Here is a 21,036-nt window from a genome sequence, read left to right as displayed (position 1 = left end):
CAAGATCACAAAACACATTTTAATATATTTCATCAAATTGATGGCACAACTAACAGAAATACTGATATCTACCAATGCTTTACAACAAACAGAGACATACACACATGTTAAATAAACCATGTAAACACATCTAAAAGACAAACCTCCCAGTTCTTGTACTTTCCTATAAAAACAACATAAGAGAGAACTCTTTAAAATAAACAGGGTCATTAATGAATGTCTGCCTGAGAACGGACCGTCACTGATGTTCTTAAGACATAAACAAACATGCTAATCACACTTTCACATCCTGACAGACGGCACTGATGTTCTTAAGACATAAACAAACATGCTAATCACACTTTCACATCCTGACAGACGGCACTGATGTTCTTAAGACATAAACAAACATGCTAATCACACTTTCACATCCTGACAGACGGCACTGATGTTCTTAAGACATAAACAAACATGCTAATCACACTTTCACATCCTGACAGACGGCACTGATGTTCTTAAGACATAAACAAACATGCTAATCACACTTTCACATCCTGACAGACGGCACTGATGTTTCCTGTGGTGAAACTACATTCCAGTGAAGGTTGAGGTTTGCCGTGACAATAAAACCAGTCTAAAACCACTAGTCATCGCTCAACTTCCCTCGTCACTTAGAGGCCTTCTCCGTAACCCAGTCAATGACCTGCAATACAACCAATAAAAACATATGGGTCTGTTTAAAAGCTGCAAGCCATAAAATTTACAAACTCTTCACGAACAATTTCTACCTGAACACCCCTTGACTTCTGAAGAACATGATTCAAAGTATACCTTGGTAAGGGGAAGGTCAAATATGTAATAAATGGTTGACAGGTTACCTGCTTGGCATTGCTGCTGGCTGCTTTCATCATTTCCTCATGAAGGCCCCTGGATGTTTTCAGATCCTTTTGGAGAAAAGGAATACATTGTGACGCCAGCTTATCTCTCTATAGTCTCTGGGGTGATGATGTAACAGCCAGCTTATCTCTCTATAGTCTCTGGGGTGATGATGTAACAGCCAGCTTATCTCTCTATAGTCTCTGGGGTGATGATGTAACAGTCAGCTTATCTCTCTATAGTCTCTGGGGTGATGATGTAACAGTCAGCTGCTATAGTCAGGTCAGACAGTCAGCTTATCTCTCTATAGTCTCTGGGGTGATGATGTAACAGTCAGCTTATCTCTCTATAGTCTCTGGGGTGATGATGTAACAGTCAGCTTATCTCTCTAGTCTCTGGGGTGATGATGTAACAGTCAGCTTATCTCTCTATAGTCTCTGGGGTGATGATGTAACAGTCAGCTTATCTCTCTATAGTCTCTGGGGTGATGATGTAACAGTCAGCTTATATAGTCAGGTCAGACAGTCAGCTTATCTCTCTATAGTCTCTGGGGTGATACTGTAACAGTCATCTTATCTCTCTATAGTCTCTGGGGTGATACTGTTAACAGTCAGCTGCTATAGTCAGGTCAGACAGTCAGCTTATCTCTCTATAGTCTCTGGGGTGATGATGTAACAGTCAGCTTATCTCTCTATAGTCTCTGGGGTGATGATGTAACAGTCAGCTGCTATAGTCAGGTCAGACAGCCAGCTTATCTCTCTATAGTCTCTGGGGTGATGATGTAACAGTCAGCTTATCTCTCTATAATCTCTGGGGTGATACTCTAACAGTCAGCTGCTATAGTCAGGTCAGACAGCCAGCTTATCTCTCTATAGTCTCTGGGGTGAAACTGTAACAGTCAGCTTATCTCTCTATAATCTCTGGGGTGATACTCTAACAGTCAGCTGCTATAGTCAGGTCAGACAGCCAGCTTATCTCTCTATAGTCTCTGGGGTGATACTGTAACAGTCAGCTGCTATAGTCAGGTCAGACAGCCAGCTTATCTCTCTATAGTCTCTGGGGTGATGATGTAACAGTCAGCTGCTATAGTCAGGTCAGACAGCCAGTTTATCTATCTATAGTCTCTGGGGTGATGATGTAACAGTCAGCTTATCTCTCTATAGTCTCTGGGGTGATGATGTAACAGTCAGCTTATCTCTCTATAGTCTCTGGGGTGATGACGTAACAGTCAGCTGCTATAGTCAGGTCAGACAGTCAGCTTATCTCTCTATAGTCTCTGGGGTGATACTGTAACAGTCAGGTGCTATAGTCAGGTCAGACAGTCAGCTTATCTCTCTGTAGTCTCTGGGGTGATGATGTAACAGTCAGCTTATCTTTCTATAGTCTCTGGGGTGATACTGTAACAGTCAGCTTATCTCTCTATAGTCTCTGGGGTGATGATGTAACAGTCAGCTTATCTCTCTATAGTATCTGGGGTGATGATGTAACAGTCAGCTTATCTCTCTATAGTCTCTGGGGTGATGATGTAACAGTCAGCTTATCTCTCTATAGTCTCTGGGGTGATACTGTAACAGTCAGTCAGCTGCTATAGTCAGGTCAGACAGCCAGCTTATCTCTCTATAGTCTCTGGGGTGATACTGTAACAGTCAGCTGCTATAGTCAGGTCAGACAGCCAGCTTATCTCTCTATAGTCTCTGGGGTGATGATGTAACAGTCAGCTGCTATAGTCAGGTCAGACAGCCAGCTTATCTATCTATCTTATTTTACATAGTTGAACAGGGCAAATGAAAAGCTCAAGACAAGGCAACACAAAACAATCTCTCTAACAATCTGTCTTACAGTCTTAGTTGTCATTCTGTCATTGAAAACTTTCCCAAAGAGGGGCCAAGGGACTTCTAGTTGAAGTTTTCACATTAACTCACGGTTGGTGCTAAATTTCAAATTCAAAGAAAGGAAAAAGGAGAGGAACCTTCAGATAGAATTTGGAGATTTCAAACAGTCTTTGACTGCAGGCGGCAAGACACTGGTGTTCTCTGGTGATCCCATGATGCTTCAGTGTCTTCGCCACAACCTCTTTTAGCATCTGGAACAGAAACAACAGAAACCACTCTGCATGCTGTTCTGACTTGTCTCGTTAAATAAAGGTTACATTAAATAAAAAATGTGTGTGTGTGTCAATGGGAATCACTGACATTTCTCTACTTCAGGAATGGGCAACGTTGATGGGAGTGAGAGCTACCAAAATATTAATTTATCATGGGGGGCCGCAGTGGCTCGCGGGTCTGTGTACCCACATCCATACCCCCACCTTGAAGCAAAACGTTTTAGCAGCCCCCCCCCCCCCCCCACAGGCCTAGAAAAGGCTGAAAGGGGGGGGGGTGTCGCCAGTTGCCCATCCCTCCTCGAAATAAACCTGTGTTTCTCTAAATAAACCTGTATTTCTCTAAATAAACCTGTATTTCTCTAAATAAACCTGTATTTTTCTCCACGGGCCACGTTGGTCTTGTTGTGGTTGATAATCTTGGGTTTGCGTAGTAATCAGAACAGCTCAACGTCTTGTTCCTTGAAACTCTTATCTCAAGGATATTTTTTTATTTTTTGTACTTTTACCCAATTTTCTCTCCAATTGGTAGTTACAGTCTGGTCTCATCGCTGCAACTCCCCTACGGACTCAGGAGAGGCGAAGGCCGAGAGCCATGCGTCCTCTGAAACACGACCCAACCAAGCCGCACTGCTTCTTGACACACTGCTCGCTTAACCCGGAAGCCAGCCGCACCAATGTCTCAGAGGAAACACTGTACAACTGGCGACCGGATGCCAGCTTGCAGGCGCCCGGGCCCGCCACAAGGAGTCGCTAGAGCGCGATGGGACAAGGACATCGCGGTTGGCCAAAACCTCCCCTAACACGAACGACGCTGGGCCAATTGTGCAAAAGCCTCATGGGACTCCCGGGTCAAGCCCGGCTGTGACACTGCGATGCAGTGCCTTAGACTGCTGCGCCACTCGGGAGGCCTATCATGGATCTTAACATTGTGGATAATGGTAGGACAGAAAGGAATGTACCGCTGCCCCACTCGGGAGGCCCCTCACAGTTCTTAACATTGTGGATAATGGTAGGACAGAAAGGAATGTACCGCTGCCCCTCACAGACCTTAACATTGTGGATAATGGTAGAACAGAAAGGAATGTACCGCTGCCCCTCACGGATCTTAACATTGTGGATAATGGTAGGACAGAAAGGAATGTACCGCTGCCCCACTCGGGAGGCTCCTCACGGTTCTTAACATTGTGGATAATGGTAGGACAGAAAGGAATGTACCGCTGCCCCTCACGGATCTTAACATTGTGGATAATGGTAGGACAGAAAGGAATGTACCGCTGCCCCTCACAGACCTTAACATTGTGGATAATGGTAGAACAGAAAGGAATGTACCGCTGCCCCTCACGGATCTTAACATTGTGGATAATGGTAGGACAGAAAGGAATGTACCGCTGCCCCACTCGGAAGGCCTCTCACGGACCTTAACATTGTGGATAATGGTAGGACAGAAAGGAAGGTACCGCTGCCCCACTCGGGAGGCCCCTCACGGTTCTTAACATTGTGGATAATGGTAGGACAGAAAGGAATGTACCGCTGCCCCACTCGGGAGGCCCCTCGCGGATCTTAACATTGTGGATAATGGTAGGACAGAAAGGAATGTACCGCTGCCCCTCACGGATCTTAACATTGTGGATAATGGTAGGACAGAAAGGAATGTACCGCTGCCCCACTCGGGAGGCCCCTCACGGATCTTAACATTGTGGATAATGGTAGGACAGAAAGGAATGTACCGCTGCCCCTCACGGATCTTAACATTGTGGATAATGGTAGGACAGAAAGGAATGTACCGCTGCCCCTCACGGATCTTAACATTGTGGATAATGGTAGGACAGAAAGGAATGTACCGCTGCCCCTCACAGACCTTAACATTGTGGATAATGGTAGAACAGAAAGGAATGTACCGCTGCCCCTCACAGACCTTAACATTGTGGATAATGGTAGAACAGAAAGGAATGTACCGCTGCCCCACTCGGGAGGCCTCTCACGGACCTTAACATTGTGGATAATGGTAGGACAGAAAGGAATGTACCGCTGCCCCACTCGGGAGGCCACTCACAGACCTTAACATTGTGGATAACGGTAGAACAGAAAGGAATGTACCGCTGCCCCACTCGGGAGGCCCCTCACGGACCTTAACATTGTGGATAATGGTAGGACAGAAAGGAATGTACCGCTGCCCCTCACGGATCTTAACATTGTGGATAATGGTAGGACAGAAAGGAATGTACCGCTGCCCCTCACGGATCTTAACATTGTGGATAATGGTAGGACAGAAAGGAATGTACCGCTGCCCCTCACAGACCTTAACATTGTGGATAATGGTAGAACAGAAAGGAATGTACCGCTGCCCCTCACGGACCTTAACATTGTGGATAATGGTAGGACAGAAAGGAATGTACCGCTGCCCCTCACGGATCTTAACATTGTGGATAATGGTAGAACAGAAAGGAATGTTCCGCTGTCGTTAGAGATCTGCAGCAGCATCATCATGTCCTAGTTACCTAGTGGAGGGCTACGATATGACAATACAGCACAGCATAACCTAATGGAACACTATGAATCTAGATGTTGTGTGTCTGTCTATTGAGATAAATACTCTATGTGAATATCTACATGCTGTACAACACTGAAATATTTCCCCAACAGATACAATAAAGCCATCAGCCAGTATGACCTCTTACCCGGTCATGTTTCTGGGAGCGAGACTCCTTGCTGGCCTTGTCCTCTGCCTGTCCCTGCCTGTGTCCCTGGGGGGCTCTGTGGCTGTTTTGGGGGTCAGGATGGTACTTCTCTGGCTCCCGGGGGCCCAATCTCAGGGATGAGACAGAGGAGGAGGACTGAGACCTGGTTTTCTGCAGTCTCAAGCCTCTCACAGCTGGGTGGGTATCAGTTCCACTGCTGCCACTGCACACAGAGCCCAGGGACTCACTGCTCTCTGACTTGGCCAGCCTGAACAATACAGACACACAGACAGTTAAACACACACAGACACGCGCACACACACACAGAATACTTTTTGACAAAGTGGTGTCACTATCTCTGCCAGAAAGACTACTGTTGAATCTACTCTACTAATGACCTCAGCTGACACCATAATCAATTAAGGTTCAATTCCATGGCAACAGACAACATATTTCATCTCCATGCAATTATACAGTAGCCAAGATGGCTACTAAAGATATTAATCTGGAAAGTAATGTAGAGAGGCATCAACCTGTTGCATGCTGACATCATATTACATCATTAAGCCTACTAGGTTACATCGCTTGATATTCACCGTGGAAACATCGATTCCAGTTTTATTAGTTTTAAAACCATTATTTATATTTGCTGGTCACATCACCTGAGGAATAAAACCATCATTTATATCTGCTGGTCACATCACCTGAGTAATAAAACCATCATTTATATCTGCTGGTCACATCACCTGAGGAATAAAACCATCATTTATATCTGCTGGTCACATCACCTGAGTAATAAAACCATCATTTATATCTGCTGGTCACATCACCTGAGGAATAAAACCATCATTTATATCTGCTGGTCACATCACCTGAGTAATAAAACCATCATTTATATCTGCTGGTCACATCACCTGAGTAATAAAACCATCATTTATATCTGCTGGTCACATCACCTGAGTAATAAAACCATCATTTATATCTGCTGGTCACATCACCTGAGGAATAAAACCATCATTTATATCTGCTGGTCACATCACCTGAGGAATAAAACCATCATTTATATCTGCTGGTCACATCACCTGAGTAATAAAACCATCATTTATATCTGCTGGTCACATCACCTGAGTAATAAAACCATCATTTATATCTGCTGGTCACATCACCTGAGTAATAAAACCATCATTTATATCTGCTAGTCACATCACCTGAGTAATAAAACCATCATTTATATCTGCTGGTCACATCACCTGAGTAATAAAACCATCATTTATATCTGCTGGTCACATCACCTGAGGAATAAAACCATCATTTATATCTGCTGGTCACATCACCTGAGGAATAAAACCATCATTTATATCTGCTGGTCACATCACCTGCGGAATAAAACCATCATTTATATCTGCTGGTCACATCACCTGAGTAATAAAACCATCATTTATATCTGCTGGTCACATCACCTGAGTAATAAAACCATCATTTATATCTGCTGGTCACATCACCTGAGGAATAAAACCATCATTTATATCTGCTGGTCACATCACCTGAGTAATAAAACCATCATTTATATCTGCTGGTCACATCACCTGAGTAATAAAACCATCATTTATATCTGCTGGTCACATCACCTGAGGAATAAAACCATCATTTATATCTGCTGGTCACATCACCTGAGGAATAAAACCATCATTTATATCTGCTAGTCACATCACCTGAGGAATAAAACCATCATTTATATCTGCTGGTCACATCACCTGAGGAATAAAACCATCATTTATATCTGCTGGTCACATCACCTGAGGAATAAAACCATCATTTATATCTGCTGGTCACATCACCTGAGTAATAAAACCATCATTTATATCTGCTGGTCACATCACCTGAGTAATAAAACCATCATTTATATCTGCTGGTCACATCACCTGAGGAATAAAACCATCATTTATATCTGCTGGTCACATCACCTGAGTAATAAAACCATCATTTATATCTGCTGGTCACATCACCTGAGGAATAAAACCCTCCTCGGCAGATTTATATCTCACATAAAACTACATATAAAAGGTATCAATGTGTGAATAATTAACATTCAGTTCCAGTTTGAAAGACAATATGCTGACCACAGACTATACAGCTTCTGCATCCTAAAGAGCACCCTATTCCCTATTTAGTGCACTACCTCTACCCTGAAGGCCCTGGTCAAAAGTAGTGCACTATATAGGGAGCCATTTGGGATGACTCCTGTATGTACATGCAATAAGAGTCAGCAATGGAATGTGCTGCAGAGAGTCACGATAAACTATTAACAGTCCGTAAAGAACAGTACCTGCAGAGGGGAACTATCTCCCTGTGTGTGTGTGTGTGTGTGTGTGTGTGTGTGTGTGTGTGTGTGTGTGTGTGTGTGTGTGTGTGTGTGTGTGTGTGTGTGTGTGTGTGTGTGTGTGTGTGTGTGTGTGTGTGTGTGTGTGTGTGTGTGTGTGTGTGTGTGTGTGTGTGAGAGATAAGATTTCAAGGGGAAAAACTTCAAACACATCTGAATTCCTCAGAACCCGGAAACAGCATTTTCTTTTCTACTACTATCATATAAGTCACCAACGCTGTCCACTTTTAGGCAAAACCATTTCATCTTGATGTTAACTACTGCTGCTCTGAAAGGCTGAGGAGCTGCTACACCTCCAGCTGACAGGAGACATAATATCCTGATGTCCCTTCCTCAGATCTGACAGACCCTCTCTAGGGACGAGTCTATAGATGACTAGTGACTGAATGACTGGTGTTAACCCAGGGGGCATGTAAACAACAACCAAGATTAAACACTGATGAGCCTAGAAAGAAGAAGAGAAATCCTGCTGTTTCTGATCAAAGGGAACAGAGAAATCCTGTTGTTTCTGATCAAAGGGAACAGAGAAATCCTGCTGTTTCTGATCAAAGGGAACAGAGAAATCCTGTTGTTTCTGATCAAAGGGAACAGAGAAATCCTGTTGTTTCTGGTCAAAGGGAACAGAGAAATCCTGTTGTTTCTGATCAAAGGGAACAGAGAAATCCTGTGGTTCTGATCAAAGGGAACAGAGAAATCCTGTTGTTTCTGGTCAAAGGGAACAGAGAAATCCTGTTGTTTCTGGTCAAAGACAACAGAGAAATCCTGTTGTTTCTGATCAAAGACAACAGAGAAATCCTGTTGTTTCTGATCAAAGACAACAGAGAAATCCTGTTGTTTCTGATCAAAGACAACAGAGAAATCCTGTTGTTTCTGATCAAAGACAACAGAGAAATCCTGTTGTTTCTGATCAAAGGGAACAGAGAAATCCTGTTGTTTCTGATCAAAGGGAACAGAGAAATCCTGTTGTTTCTGATCAAAGGGAACAGAGAAATCCTGTTGTTTCTGATCAAAGACAACAGAGTAATCCTGTTGTTTCTGATCAAAGACAACAGAGAAATCCTGTTGTTTCTGAACAAAGGGAACAGAGAAATCCTGTTGTTTCTGATCAAAGGGAACAGAGAAATCCTGTTGTTTCTGATCGAAGACAACAGAGAAATCCTGCTGTTTCTGATCAAAGGGAACAGAGAAATCCTGTTGTTTCTGATCAAAGGGAACAGAGAAATCCTGTTGTTTCTGGTCAAAGGAAACAGAGAAATCCTGTTGTTTCTGATCAAAGACAACAGAGAAATCCCGCTATTTCTCATCAAAGGGAACAGAGAAATGTCCATTAGGGAACGCCTACTTTGTGGAGTGCGTGTGTGCAATACCTAAATTCGCCTTTGCACTCCTTCTAAACAATGCAATTAAAAAAAACTTTGTCAAAGGGTAAAGTCAACTAAACTTAGTCCACTCTGTTCATAATAGATTCTAGTTTTGGGAACAGAAAACTATATTGAGATTCATTTTTTTCATCGATGAAACATTTAAACAGAATGTCGGCTAAAATCCGTCTTGCTCCGTCTTTCCCCACCGCCGGCCACTGGGCTTCCTCTCATCACCATATTTGGTCGTGAGTGGAAAAGCCAAGCGAATGCTTCACATTTATTCATCCTGTGAAATATCTGTGTGTAAAATCTGGGATTTGATGAACAAATATACTGAGACTGCAAACATCCCAAGATGAAATGTAACGAGTAGAGATAGTGGGGTGGCCAATACAACCTAGCAGTAGAAGACTATCACATTACAGCCACAGGCTGTACAGGCTGTATGTACGTAACCTTTGACCTCTAGCACCTGCTCTAAACCACAGGATGTATGTACGGACCCTTTGACCTCTAGCACCTGCTCTAAACCACAGGATGTATGTATGTAACCTTTGACCTCTAGCACCTGCTCTAAACCACAGGATGTATGTACGTAACCTTTGACCTCTAGCACCTGCTCTAAACCACAGGATGTATGTACGGACCCTTTGACCTCTAGCACCTGCTCTAAACCACAGGATGTATGTATGTAACCTTTGACCTCTAGCACCTGCTCTAAACCACAGGATGTATGTACGTAACCTTTGACCTCTAGCACCTGCTCTAAACCACAGGATGTATGTACGTAACCTTTGACCTCCAGCACCTGCTCTAAACCACAGGATGTATGTACGTAACCTTTGACCTCTAGCACCTGCTCTAAACCACAGGATGTATGTATGTAACCTTTGACCTCTAGCACATGCTCTAAACCACAGGATGTATGTACGTAACCTTTGACCTCTAGCACCTGCTCTAAACCACAGGATGTATGTACGTAACCTTTGACCTCTAGCACCTGCTCTAAACCACAGGATGTATGTACGGACCCTTCGCCTATATAGAACATGATGCCTCTAATATGCCATTTAACAGACGCTTTTATCCAAAGATGCTTTTATCCACATTTTTTTAATGTATCGGGGCCCCGGGAATTAAACCCACTATCCTGGCGTTGCAAGAGTCATGCTCTACCAACTGAGCTCCAGAGGACCACACAAACCTCACCTCTTATGGGGGTGGATGGCGTCTGTATCCCAGGATCGTCTCTTGATCCTGGGCAGGTCAGAGTTGAGGAGGGCCTCTCCGTCCGGGACACTTCCTGGTTCAGACAGCACGGCCGGCGAGGGGGCGGGGCTTAAGGCGAAGGGGACGGGACAAGGCTCCTTGGAGCAGGTGGTCTGGGTCTCGTAGCGAATCAGACGAGACTGCAGCCGGACGAAGCCCTGGTCCCGGTCCAAGGCCTTGTGGCCCTGCTCGTCCAGACAGAACCTGGGTAGGGTCAAGAAATTTGTGATTCAAAACATAGACCAGTCTGGGCGATATATAGCCAATAAGGTAGTAGTTAATCATAGATACAAACTGAGATCAGGACTAAATTAGCATCAGAACGAGATGGGTCTCTCTCATGAGTCGGCAGAACTTGACCAGGGAGAAGAAGAGCTGACAGTGACAGAGGCAGAGGGGTCAGACAATGAGCCAGGACACAGAGACAGAGGGGTCAGACAGCGAGCCAGGACACAGAGACAGAGGGGTCAGACAGTGAGCCAGGACACAGAGACAGAGGGGTCAGACAGTGAGCCAGGACACAGAGACAGAGGGGTCAGACAGTGAGCCAGGACACAGAGACAGAGGGGTCAGACAATGAGCCAGGACACAGAGACAGAGGGGTCAGACAGTGAGCCAGGACACAGAGACAGAGGGGTCAGACAGCGAGCCAGGACACAGAGACAGAGGGGTCAGACAGTGAGCCAGGACACAGAGACAGAGGGGTCAGACAGTGAGCCAGGACACAGAGACAGCGGGGTCAGACAGCGAGCCAGGACACAGAGACAGAGGGGTCAGACAGTGAGCCAGGACACAGAGACAGAGGGGTCAGACAGTGAGCCAGGACACAGAGACAGAGGGGTCAGACAGCGAGCCAGGACACAGAGACAGAGGGGTCAGACAGTGAGCCAGGACACAGAGACAGAGGGGTCAGACAATGAGCCAGGACACAGAGACAGAGGGGTCAGACAGCGAGCCAGGACACAGAGACAGAGGGGTCAGACAGTGAGCCAGGACACAGAGACAGAGGGGTCTGACAATGAGCCAGGACACAGAGACAGAGGGGTCAGCTGGAGTAGATAAGGTAGGTAGAGGTCATAGCTGAGGTTCACAGGGAAAATCAGCAACATTGAAAAAAGTGTGAAAGATCAGAACTAAGTTTGCATCAGATGCCCTGTTCGTCCAGACAGGACCTGACCAGGGAGAAGAGAGAGCTCAGTGATTCAAAACAGAGACAGGTCTGGACCACAGCCAGTCAATAAGCCAGTAGGTGGATAAAGTATAAAAGAGCAGGGGGAGGGTTCCAGAAGGAACATTAACATTCAAAAGACTGAAAGATCAGGACTAATTTAGCATAAAGAGAGAGAGACTAGGCCTCGACTTGTTCAAGTCTCTTAGGTACCGTTTACATTAGTAAAATAAGTCTAGTGAGATGGATCTCTTCAACATTTGAAATGTTTCTGTTAACACTAGCAGTGGATGTGGTATGTCCAAAGACACATTCCTGCTTCATGTGTTGGTGCAGCGATTAGCGTACCGTAAATACCATAGTATACAGAGTATATATTCCATATATAGTATATATTCCATGGTAGGTTCCTGTATGTATAAAGACACCTATTCTAGTCCATGGTAGGTTCCTGTATGTATAAAGACACCTACTATATTCCATGGTAGGTTCCTGTATGTATAAAGACACCTACTATATTCCATGGTAGGTTCCTGTATGTATAAAGACACCTACTCTAGTCCATGGTAGGTTACTGTATGTATAAAGACACCTATTCTAGTCCATGGTAGGTTCCTGTATGTATAAAGACACCTACTCTAGTCCATGGTAGGTTACTGTATGTATACAGACACCTACTCTAGTCCATGGTAGGTTACTGTATGCATACAGACATCTACTATAGTCCATGGTAGGTTCCTGTATGTATAAAGACACCTACTCTAGTCCATGGTAGGTTACTGTATGTATAAAGACACCTACTATATTCCATGGTAGGTCCCTGTATGTATAAAGACACCTACTATATTCCATGGTAGGTTACTGTATGTATAAAGACACCTACTCTAGTCCATGGTAGGTTCCTGTATGTATAAAGACACCTACTATATTCCATGGTAGGTTCCTGTATGTATAAAGACACCTACTCTAGTCCATGGTAGGTTACTGTATGTATAAAGACACCTACTCTAGTCCATGGTAGGTTACTGTATGTATAAAGACACCTACTCTAGTCCATGGTAGGTTACTGTATGTATAAAGACACCTACTCTAGTCCATGGTAGGTTCCTGTATGTATAAAGACACCTACTCTAGTCCATGGTAGGTTACTGTATGTATACAGACACCTACTCTAGTCCATGGTAGGTTACTGTATGTATAAAGACACCTACTCTAGTCCATGGTAGGTTACTGTATGTATACAAACACCTACTCTAGTCCATGGTAGGTTACTGTATGTATAAAGACACCTACTCTAGTCCATGGTAGGTTCCTGTATGTATAAAGACACCTACTCTAGTCCATGGTAGGTTCCTGTATGTATAAAGACACCTACTCTAGTCCATGGTAGGTTACTGTATGTATAAAGACACCTACTCTAGTCCATGGTAGGTTCCTGTATGTATAAAGACACCTACTCTAGTCCATGGTAGGTTCCTGTATGTATAAAGACACCTACTCTAGTCCATGGTAGGTTACTGTATGTATAAAGACACCTACTCTAGTCCATGGTAGGTTACTGTATGTATAAAGACACCTACTCTAGTCCATGGTAGGTTACTGTATGTATAAAGACACCTACTCTAGTCCATGGTAGGTTCCTGTATGTATAAAGACACCTACTCTAGTCCATGGTAGGTTCCTGTATGTATAAAGACACCTACTCTAGTCCATGGTAGGTTCCTGTATGTATAAAGACACCTACTCTAGTCCATGGTAGGTTACTGTATGTATAAAGACACCTACTCTAGTCCATGGTAGGTTCCTGTATGTATAAAGACACCTACTCTAGTCCATGGTAGGTTCCTGTATGTATAAAGACACCTACTCTAGTCCATGGTAGGTTACTGTATGTATAAAGACACCTACTCTAGTCCATGGTAGGTTACTGTATGTATAAAGACACCTACTCTAGTCCATGGTAGGTTCCTGTATGTATAAAGACACCTACTCTAGTCCATGGTAGGTTCCTGTATGTATAAAGACACCTACTCTAGTCCATGGTAGGTTACTGTATGTATACAGACACCTACTCTAGTCCATGGTAGGTTACTGTATGTATAAAGACACCTACTCTAGTCCATGGTAGGTTACTGTATGTATACAAACACCTACTCTAGTCCATGGTAGGTTACTGTATGTATAAAGACACCTACTCTAGTCCATGGTAGGTTCCTGTATGTATAAAGACACCTACTCTAGTCCATGGTAGGTTCCTGTATGTATAAAGACACCTACTCTAGTCCATGGTAGGTTCCTGTATGTATAAAGACACCTACTCTAGTCCATGGTAGGTTACTGTATGTATAAAGACACCTACTCTAGTCCATGGTAGGTTCCTGTATGTATAAAGACACCTACTCTAGTCCATGGTAGGTTCCTGTATGTATAAAGACACCTACTCTAGTCCATGGTAGGTTCCTGTATGTATAAAGACACCTACTCTAGTCCATGGTAGGTTCCTGTATGTATAAAGACACCTACTCTAGTCCATGGTAGGTTACTGTATGTATAAAGACACCTACTCTAGTCCATGGTAGGTTCCTGTATGTATAAAGACACCTACTCTAGTCCATGGTAGGTTACTGTATGTATACAGACACCTACTCTAGTCCATGGTAGGTTACTGTATGTATAAAGACACCTACTCTAGTCCATGGTAGGTTACTGTATGTATACAAACACCTACTCTAGTCCATGGTAGGTTACTGTATGTATAAAGACACCTACTCTAGTCCATGGTAGGTTCCTGTATGTATAAAGACACCTACTCTAGTCCATGGTAGGTTCCTGTATGTATAAAGACACCTACTCTAGTCCATGGTAGGTTACTGTATGTATAAAGACACCTACTCTAGTCCATGGTAGGTTCCTGTATGTATAAAGACACCTACTCTAGTCCATGGTAGGTTCCTGTATGTATAAAGACACCTACTCTAGTCCATGGTAGGTTACTGTATGTATAAAGACACCTACTCTAGTCCATGGTAGGTTCCTGTATGTATAAAGACACCTACTCTAGTCCATGGTAGGTTCCTGTATGTATAAAGACACCTACTCTAGTCCATGGTAGGTTACTGTATGTATAAAGACACCTACTCTAGTCCATGGTAGGTTCCTGTATGTATAAAGACACCTACTCTAGTCCATGGTAGGTTACTGTATGTATAAAGACACCTACTCTAGTCCATGGTAGGTTCCTGTATGTATAAAGACACCTACTCTAGTCCATGGTAGGTTCCTGTATGTATAAAGACACCTACTCTAGTCCATGGTAGGTTACTGTATGTATAAAGACACCTACTCTAGTCCATGGTAGGTTACTGTATGTATAAAGACACCTACTCTAGTCCATGGTAGGTTCCTGTATGTATAAAGACACCTACTCTAGTCCATGGTAGGTTCCTGTATGTATAAAGACACCTACTCTAGTCCATGGTAGGTTACTGTATGTATACAGACACCTACTCTAGTCCATGGTAGGTTACTGTATGTATAAAGACACCTACTCTAGTCCATGGTAGGTTACTGTATGTATACAAACACCTACTCTAGTCCATGGTAGGTTACTGTATGTATAAAGACACCTACTCTAGTCCATGGTAGGTTCCTGTATGTATAAAGACACCTACTCTAGTCCATGGTAGGTTCCTGTATGTATAAAGACACCTACTCTAGTCCATGGTAGGTTACTGTATGTATAAAGACACCTACTCTAGTCCATGGTAGGTTCCTGTATGTATAAAGACACCTACTCTAGTCCATGGTAGGTTCCTGTATGTATAAAGACACCTACTCTAGTCCATGGTAGGTTACTGTATGTATAAAGACACCTACTCTAGTCCATGGTAGGTTCCTGTATGTATAAAGACACCTACTCTAGTCCATGGTAGGTTACTGTATGTATAAAGACACCTACTCTAGTCCATGGTAGGTTCCTGTATGTATAAAGACACCTACTCTAGTCCATGGTAGGTTACTGTATGTATACAGACACCTACTCTAGTCCATGGTAGGTTACTGTATGTATAAAGACACCTACTCTAGTCCATGGTAGGTTACTGTATGTATACAAACACCTACTCTAGTCCATGGTAGGTTACTGTATGTATAAAGACACCTACTCTAGTCCATGGTAGGTTCCTGTATGTATAAAGACACTTACTCTAGTCCATGGTAGGTTCCTGTATGTATAAAGACACCTACTCTAGTCCATGGTAGGTTACTGTATGTATAAAGACACCTACTCTAGTCCATGGTAGGTTCCTGTATGTATAAAGACACCTACTCTAGTCCATGGTAGGTTCCTGTATGTATAAAGACACCTACTCTAGTCCATGGTAGGTTACTGTATGTATAAAGACACCTACTCTAGTCCATGGTAGGTTCCTGTATGTATAAAGACACCTACTCTAGTCCATGGTAGGTTCCTGTATGTATAAAGACACCTACTCTAGTCCATGGTAGGTTCCTGTATGTATAAAGACACCTACTCTAGTCCATGGTAGGTTCCTGTATGTATAAAGACACCTACTCTAGTCCATGGTAGGTTCCTGTATGTATAAAGACACCTACTCTAGTCCATGGTAGGTTACTGTATGTATAAAGACACCTACTCTAGTCCATGGTAGGTTCCTGTATGTATAAAGACACCTACTCTAGTCCATGGTAGGTTACTGTATGTATAAAGACACCTACTCTAGTCCATGGTAGGTTACTGTATGTATAAAGACACCTACTCTAGTCCATGGTAGGTTACTGTATGTATAAAGACACCTACTCTAGTCCATGCTAGTGGTAGGTTCCTGTATGTATAAAGACACCTACTCTAGTCCATGGTAGGTTACTGTATGTATAAAGACACCTACTCTAGTCCATGGTAGGTTACTGTATGTATAAAGACACCTACTCTAGTCCATGGTAGTGGGAGCTGGCTGCTTGGTTGAAGGGGATCTGGGTCACTTTCCTGGGGGTCAAGTCTGGAGACATCTGGAACGTATTTCCCCTGGAAACACACACACACACACACACACACACACACACACACACACACACACACACACACACACACACACACACACACACACACACACACACACACACACACACACACACACACACACACACACACACACACACACACATTATTGTACAGGAGCTGTGAACATGTTCTCTTCAAATCCAAGACTGCAGCAAAGAACACACAGTAGTGCATCGATCTGAAGGGAAACTAAACTCTCCTGTCCTCTGCACCCAAACTGATTAAGAGTGTAGCACAACTTCCTAATGAACTGACGGCTTGAATGTCTAGAACGCCTCTTCATTGACTTTCTTTTAATGAACATAAATGACTAATCACTAATATTCTTCTCTGCCTTCTGTAAGAACACTATCAGGATAAAGGCTCTTAATAAATCAGAGGAATTCAATTAGGCTGAAAGCCTTTGATTCTAATGTATATCAGAGGTAGACAGCCAGGAGGAAGTCCCCGTCGCTACGTGGTGTCTGAAACATCCTGACTGAATAGTTGTCTGCTGAATGGAGTGGTTTCTCCTCGAGGGAAGAGAAAGTTACAGATTATTCAACATGTTGACAGCATGTTGGGGGGGGGGGGGGGGGCATTCCAGATTCAGACGGTGACTAAACTGATTTGCCCCCGAGTCACACTGAAGCACCGGGACACATTTCTACATCCATATTAGAAGCCTGAAATCTAATTTGATAGACTTTAGTCAGACAGATTGTCCCCTTGTTGATCTACCCTCAGTAGCTGGGTTTCCATCCAACTGGTGACAGGTTTTCATGACAATATTTTAAAATCCGCATTAAGAAAATATGCGCAGTGATAATGTTTCCACCAAAACTGACTTGTTGTGGATAAACATCAGTACGTGATGATGTAGTGCACATAAAATGTACTTCTTTGTTTCAGTTTTCATGTAGCGAATAAAAATCTAAAAGTTCAATGTGTTTCCATCGTGTTTTCAACTCTACTGATCAGTTTCTGTCACAAAAACTGTTTTAAACAGCAAATGTGCCTCCTCTGGTCTTAGTATGTACGCTCTAGCTAACAGCTGTGTGGGTAGGCTAGTCTACATGAGATCATTATGGATAACCTCCTCTGGTCTTAGTATGTACGCTCTAGCCAACAGCTGTGTGGGTAGGCTAGTCTACATGATGAGATCATTATGGGTAACCTCCTCTGGTCTTAGTATGTACGCTCTAGCCAACAGCTGTGTGGGTAGGCTAGTCTACATGATGAGATCATTATGGGTAACCTCCTCTGGTCTTAGTATGTACGCTCTAGCTAACAGCTGTGTGGGTAGGCTAGTCTACATGATGAGATCATTATGGATAACCTCCTCTGGTCTTAGTATGTACGCTCTAGCTAACAGCTGTGTGGGTAGGCTAGTCTACATGAGATCATTATGGATAACCTCCTCTGGTCTTAGTATGTACGCTCTAGCCAACAGCTGTGTGGGTAGGCTAGTCTACATGATGAGATCATTATGGGTAACCTCCTCTGGTCTTAGTATGTACGCTCTAGCTAACAGCTGTGTGGGTAGGCTAGTCTACATGATGAGATCATTATGGGTAACCTCCTCTGGTCTTAGTATGTACGCTCTAGCTAACAGCTGTGTGGGTAGGCTAGTCTACATGAGATCATTATGGATAACCTCCTCTGGTCTTAGTATGTACGCTCTAGCTAACAGCTGTGTGGGTAGGCTAGTCTACATGATGAGATCATTATGGATAACCTCCTCTGGTCTTAGTATGTACGCTCTAGCCAACAGCTGTGTGGGTAGGCTAGTCTACATGATGAGATCATTATGGGTAACCTCCTCTGGTCTTAGTATGTACGCTCTAGCCAACAGCTGTGTGGGTAGGCTAGTCTACATGAGATCATTATGGATAACCTCCTCTGGTCTTAGTATGTACGCTCTAGCCAACAGCTGTGTGGGTAGGCTAGTCTACATGATGAGATCATTATGGGTAACCTCCTCTGGTCTTAGTATGTACGCTCTAGCTAACAGCTGTGTGGGTAGGCTAGTCTACATGATGAGATCATTATGGGTAACCTCCTCTGGTCTTAGTATGTACGCTCTAGCTAACAGCTGTGTGGGTAGGCTAGTCTACATGATGAGATCATTATGGATAACCTCCTCTGGTCTTAGTATGTACGCTCTAGCTAACAGCTGTGTGGGTAGGCTAGTCTACATGATGAGATCATTATGGATAACCTCCTCTGGTCTTAGTATGTACGCTCTAGCTAACAGCTGTGTGGGTAGGCTAGTCTACATGATGAGATCATTATGGGTAACCTCCTCTGGTCTTAGTATGTACGCTCTAGCTAACAGCTGTGTGGGTAGGCTAGTCTACATGATGAGATCATTATGGGTAACCTCCTCTGGTCTTAGTATGTACGCTCTAGCTAACAGCTGTGTGGGTAGGCTAGTCTACATGATGAGATCATTATGGGTAACCTCCTCTGGTCTTAGTATGTACGCTCTAGCTAACAGCTGTGTGGGTAGGCTAGTCTACATGAGATCATTATGGATAACCTCCTCTGGTCTTAGTATGTACGCTCTAGCTAACAGCTGTGTGGGTAGGCTAGTCTACATGAGATCATTATGGATAACCTCCTCTGGTCTTAATATGTACGCTCTAGCCAACAGCTGTGTGGGTAGGCTAGTCTACATGAGATCATTATGGATAACCTCCTCTGGTCTTAGTATGTACGCTCTAGCTAACAGCTGTGTGGGTAGGCTAGTCTACATGAGATCATTATGGATAACCTCCTCTGGTCTTAATATGTACGCTCTAGCCAACAGCTGTGTGGGTAGGCTAGTCTACATGAGATCATTATGGATAACCTCCTCTGGTCTTAGTATGTACGCTCTAGCCAACAGCTGTGTGGGTAGGCTAGTCTACATGATGAGATCATTATGGATAACCTCCTCTGGTCTTAGTATGTACGCTCTAGCTAACAGCTGTGTGGGTAGGCTAGTCTACATGATGAGATCATTATGGGTAACCTCCTCTGGTCTTAGTATGTACGCTCTAGCCAACAGCTGTGTGGGTAGGCTAGTCTACATGAGATCATTATGGATAACCTCCTCTGGTCTTAGTATGTACGCTCTAGCCAACAGCTGTGTGGGTAGGCTAGTCTACATGATGAGATCATTATGGATAACCTCCTCTGGTCTTAGTATGTACGCTCTAGCTAACAGCTGTGTGGGTAGGCTAGTCTACATGAGATCATTATGGATAACCTCCTCTGGTCTTAGTATGTACGCTCTAGCCAACAGCTGTGTGGGTAGGCTAGTCTACATGAGATCATTATGGATAACCTCCTCTGGTCTTAGTATGTACGCTCTAGCTAACAGCTGTGTGGGTAGGCTAGTCTACATGAGATCATTATGGATAACCTCCTCTGGTCTTAGTATGTACGCTCTAGCTAACAGCTGTGTGGGTAGGCTAGTCTACATGAGATCATTATGGATAACCTCCTCTGGTCTTAGTATGTACGCTCTAGCTAACAGCTGTGTGGGTAGGCTAGTCTACATGATGAGATCATTATGGATAACCTCCTCTGGTCTTAGTATGTACGCTCTAGCTAACAGCTGTGTGGGTAGGCTAGTCTACATGAGATCATTATGGATAACCTCCTCTGGTCTTAGTATGTACGCTCTAGCCAACAGCTGTGTGGGTAGGCTAGTCTACATGAGATCATTATGGATAACCTCCTCTGGTCTTAGTATGTACGCTCTAGCTAACAGCTGTGTGGGTAGGCTAGTCTACATGATGAGATCATTATGGATAACCTCCTCTGGTCTTAGTATGTACGCTCTAGTCAACAGCTGTGTGGGTAGGCTAGTCTACATGATGAGATCATTATGGGTAACCTCCTCTGGTCTTAGTATGTACGCTCTAGCCAACAGCTGTGTGGGTAGGCTAGTCTACATGATGAGATCATTATGGATAACCTCCTCTGGTCTTAGTATGTACGCTCTAGCCAACAGCTGTGTGGGTAGGCTAGTCTACATGATGAGATCATTATGGGTAACCTCCTCTGGTCTTAGTATGTACGCTCTAGCCAACAGCTGTGTGGGTAGGCTAGTCTACATGATGAGATCATTATGGGTAACCTCCTCTGGTCTTAGTATGTACGCTCTAGC

General features: G+C 43.8%; 1 protein-coding gene across 2 annotated transcripts in view; it reads right to left on the bottom strand.

The window, feature by feature from the left end:
• The window catches only part of mtbp (MDM2 binding protein), a 50,293-nt gene continuing 29,257 nt past the window's right edge, over positions 1–21,036 (bottom strand). For both annotated transcript variants that reach the window (XM_071395789.1, XM_071395790.1), the window contains 6 exons: positions 16,767–16,862; positions 10,591–10,854; positions 5,638–5,905; positions 2,825–2,938; positions 858–923; positions 1–682 (listed from right to left, as the gene is read on the bottom strand). In XM_071395789.1, the coding sequence (XP_071251890.1) occupies positions 647–682; positions 858–923; positions 2,825–2,938; positions 5,638–5,905; positions 10,591–10,854; positions 16,767–16,862 (844 nt within the window). In that variant the 3' untranslated portion in view covers positions 1–646. The remainder of the gene's footprint in view (positions 683–857; positions 924–2,824; positions 2,939–5,637; positions 5,906–10,590; positions 10,855–16,766; positions 16,863–21,036) is intronic.

The sequence above is a fragment of the Salvelinus alpinus genome, chromosome 4, assembly GCF_045679555.1.
Source record: "Salvelinus alpinus chromosome 4, SLU_Salpinus.1, whole genome shotgun sequence".
Taxonomy (NCBI): domain Eukaryota; kingdom Metazoa; phylum Chordata; class Actinopteri; order Salmoniformes; family Salmonidae; genus Salvelinus; species Salvelinus alpinus.
Note: the sequence above shows the minus strand (reverse complement) of the source record. Positions and strands in the feature narration are given on the sequence as shown.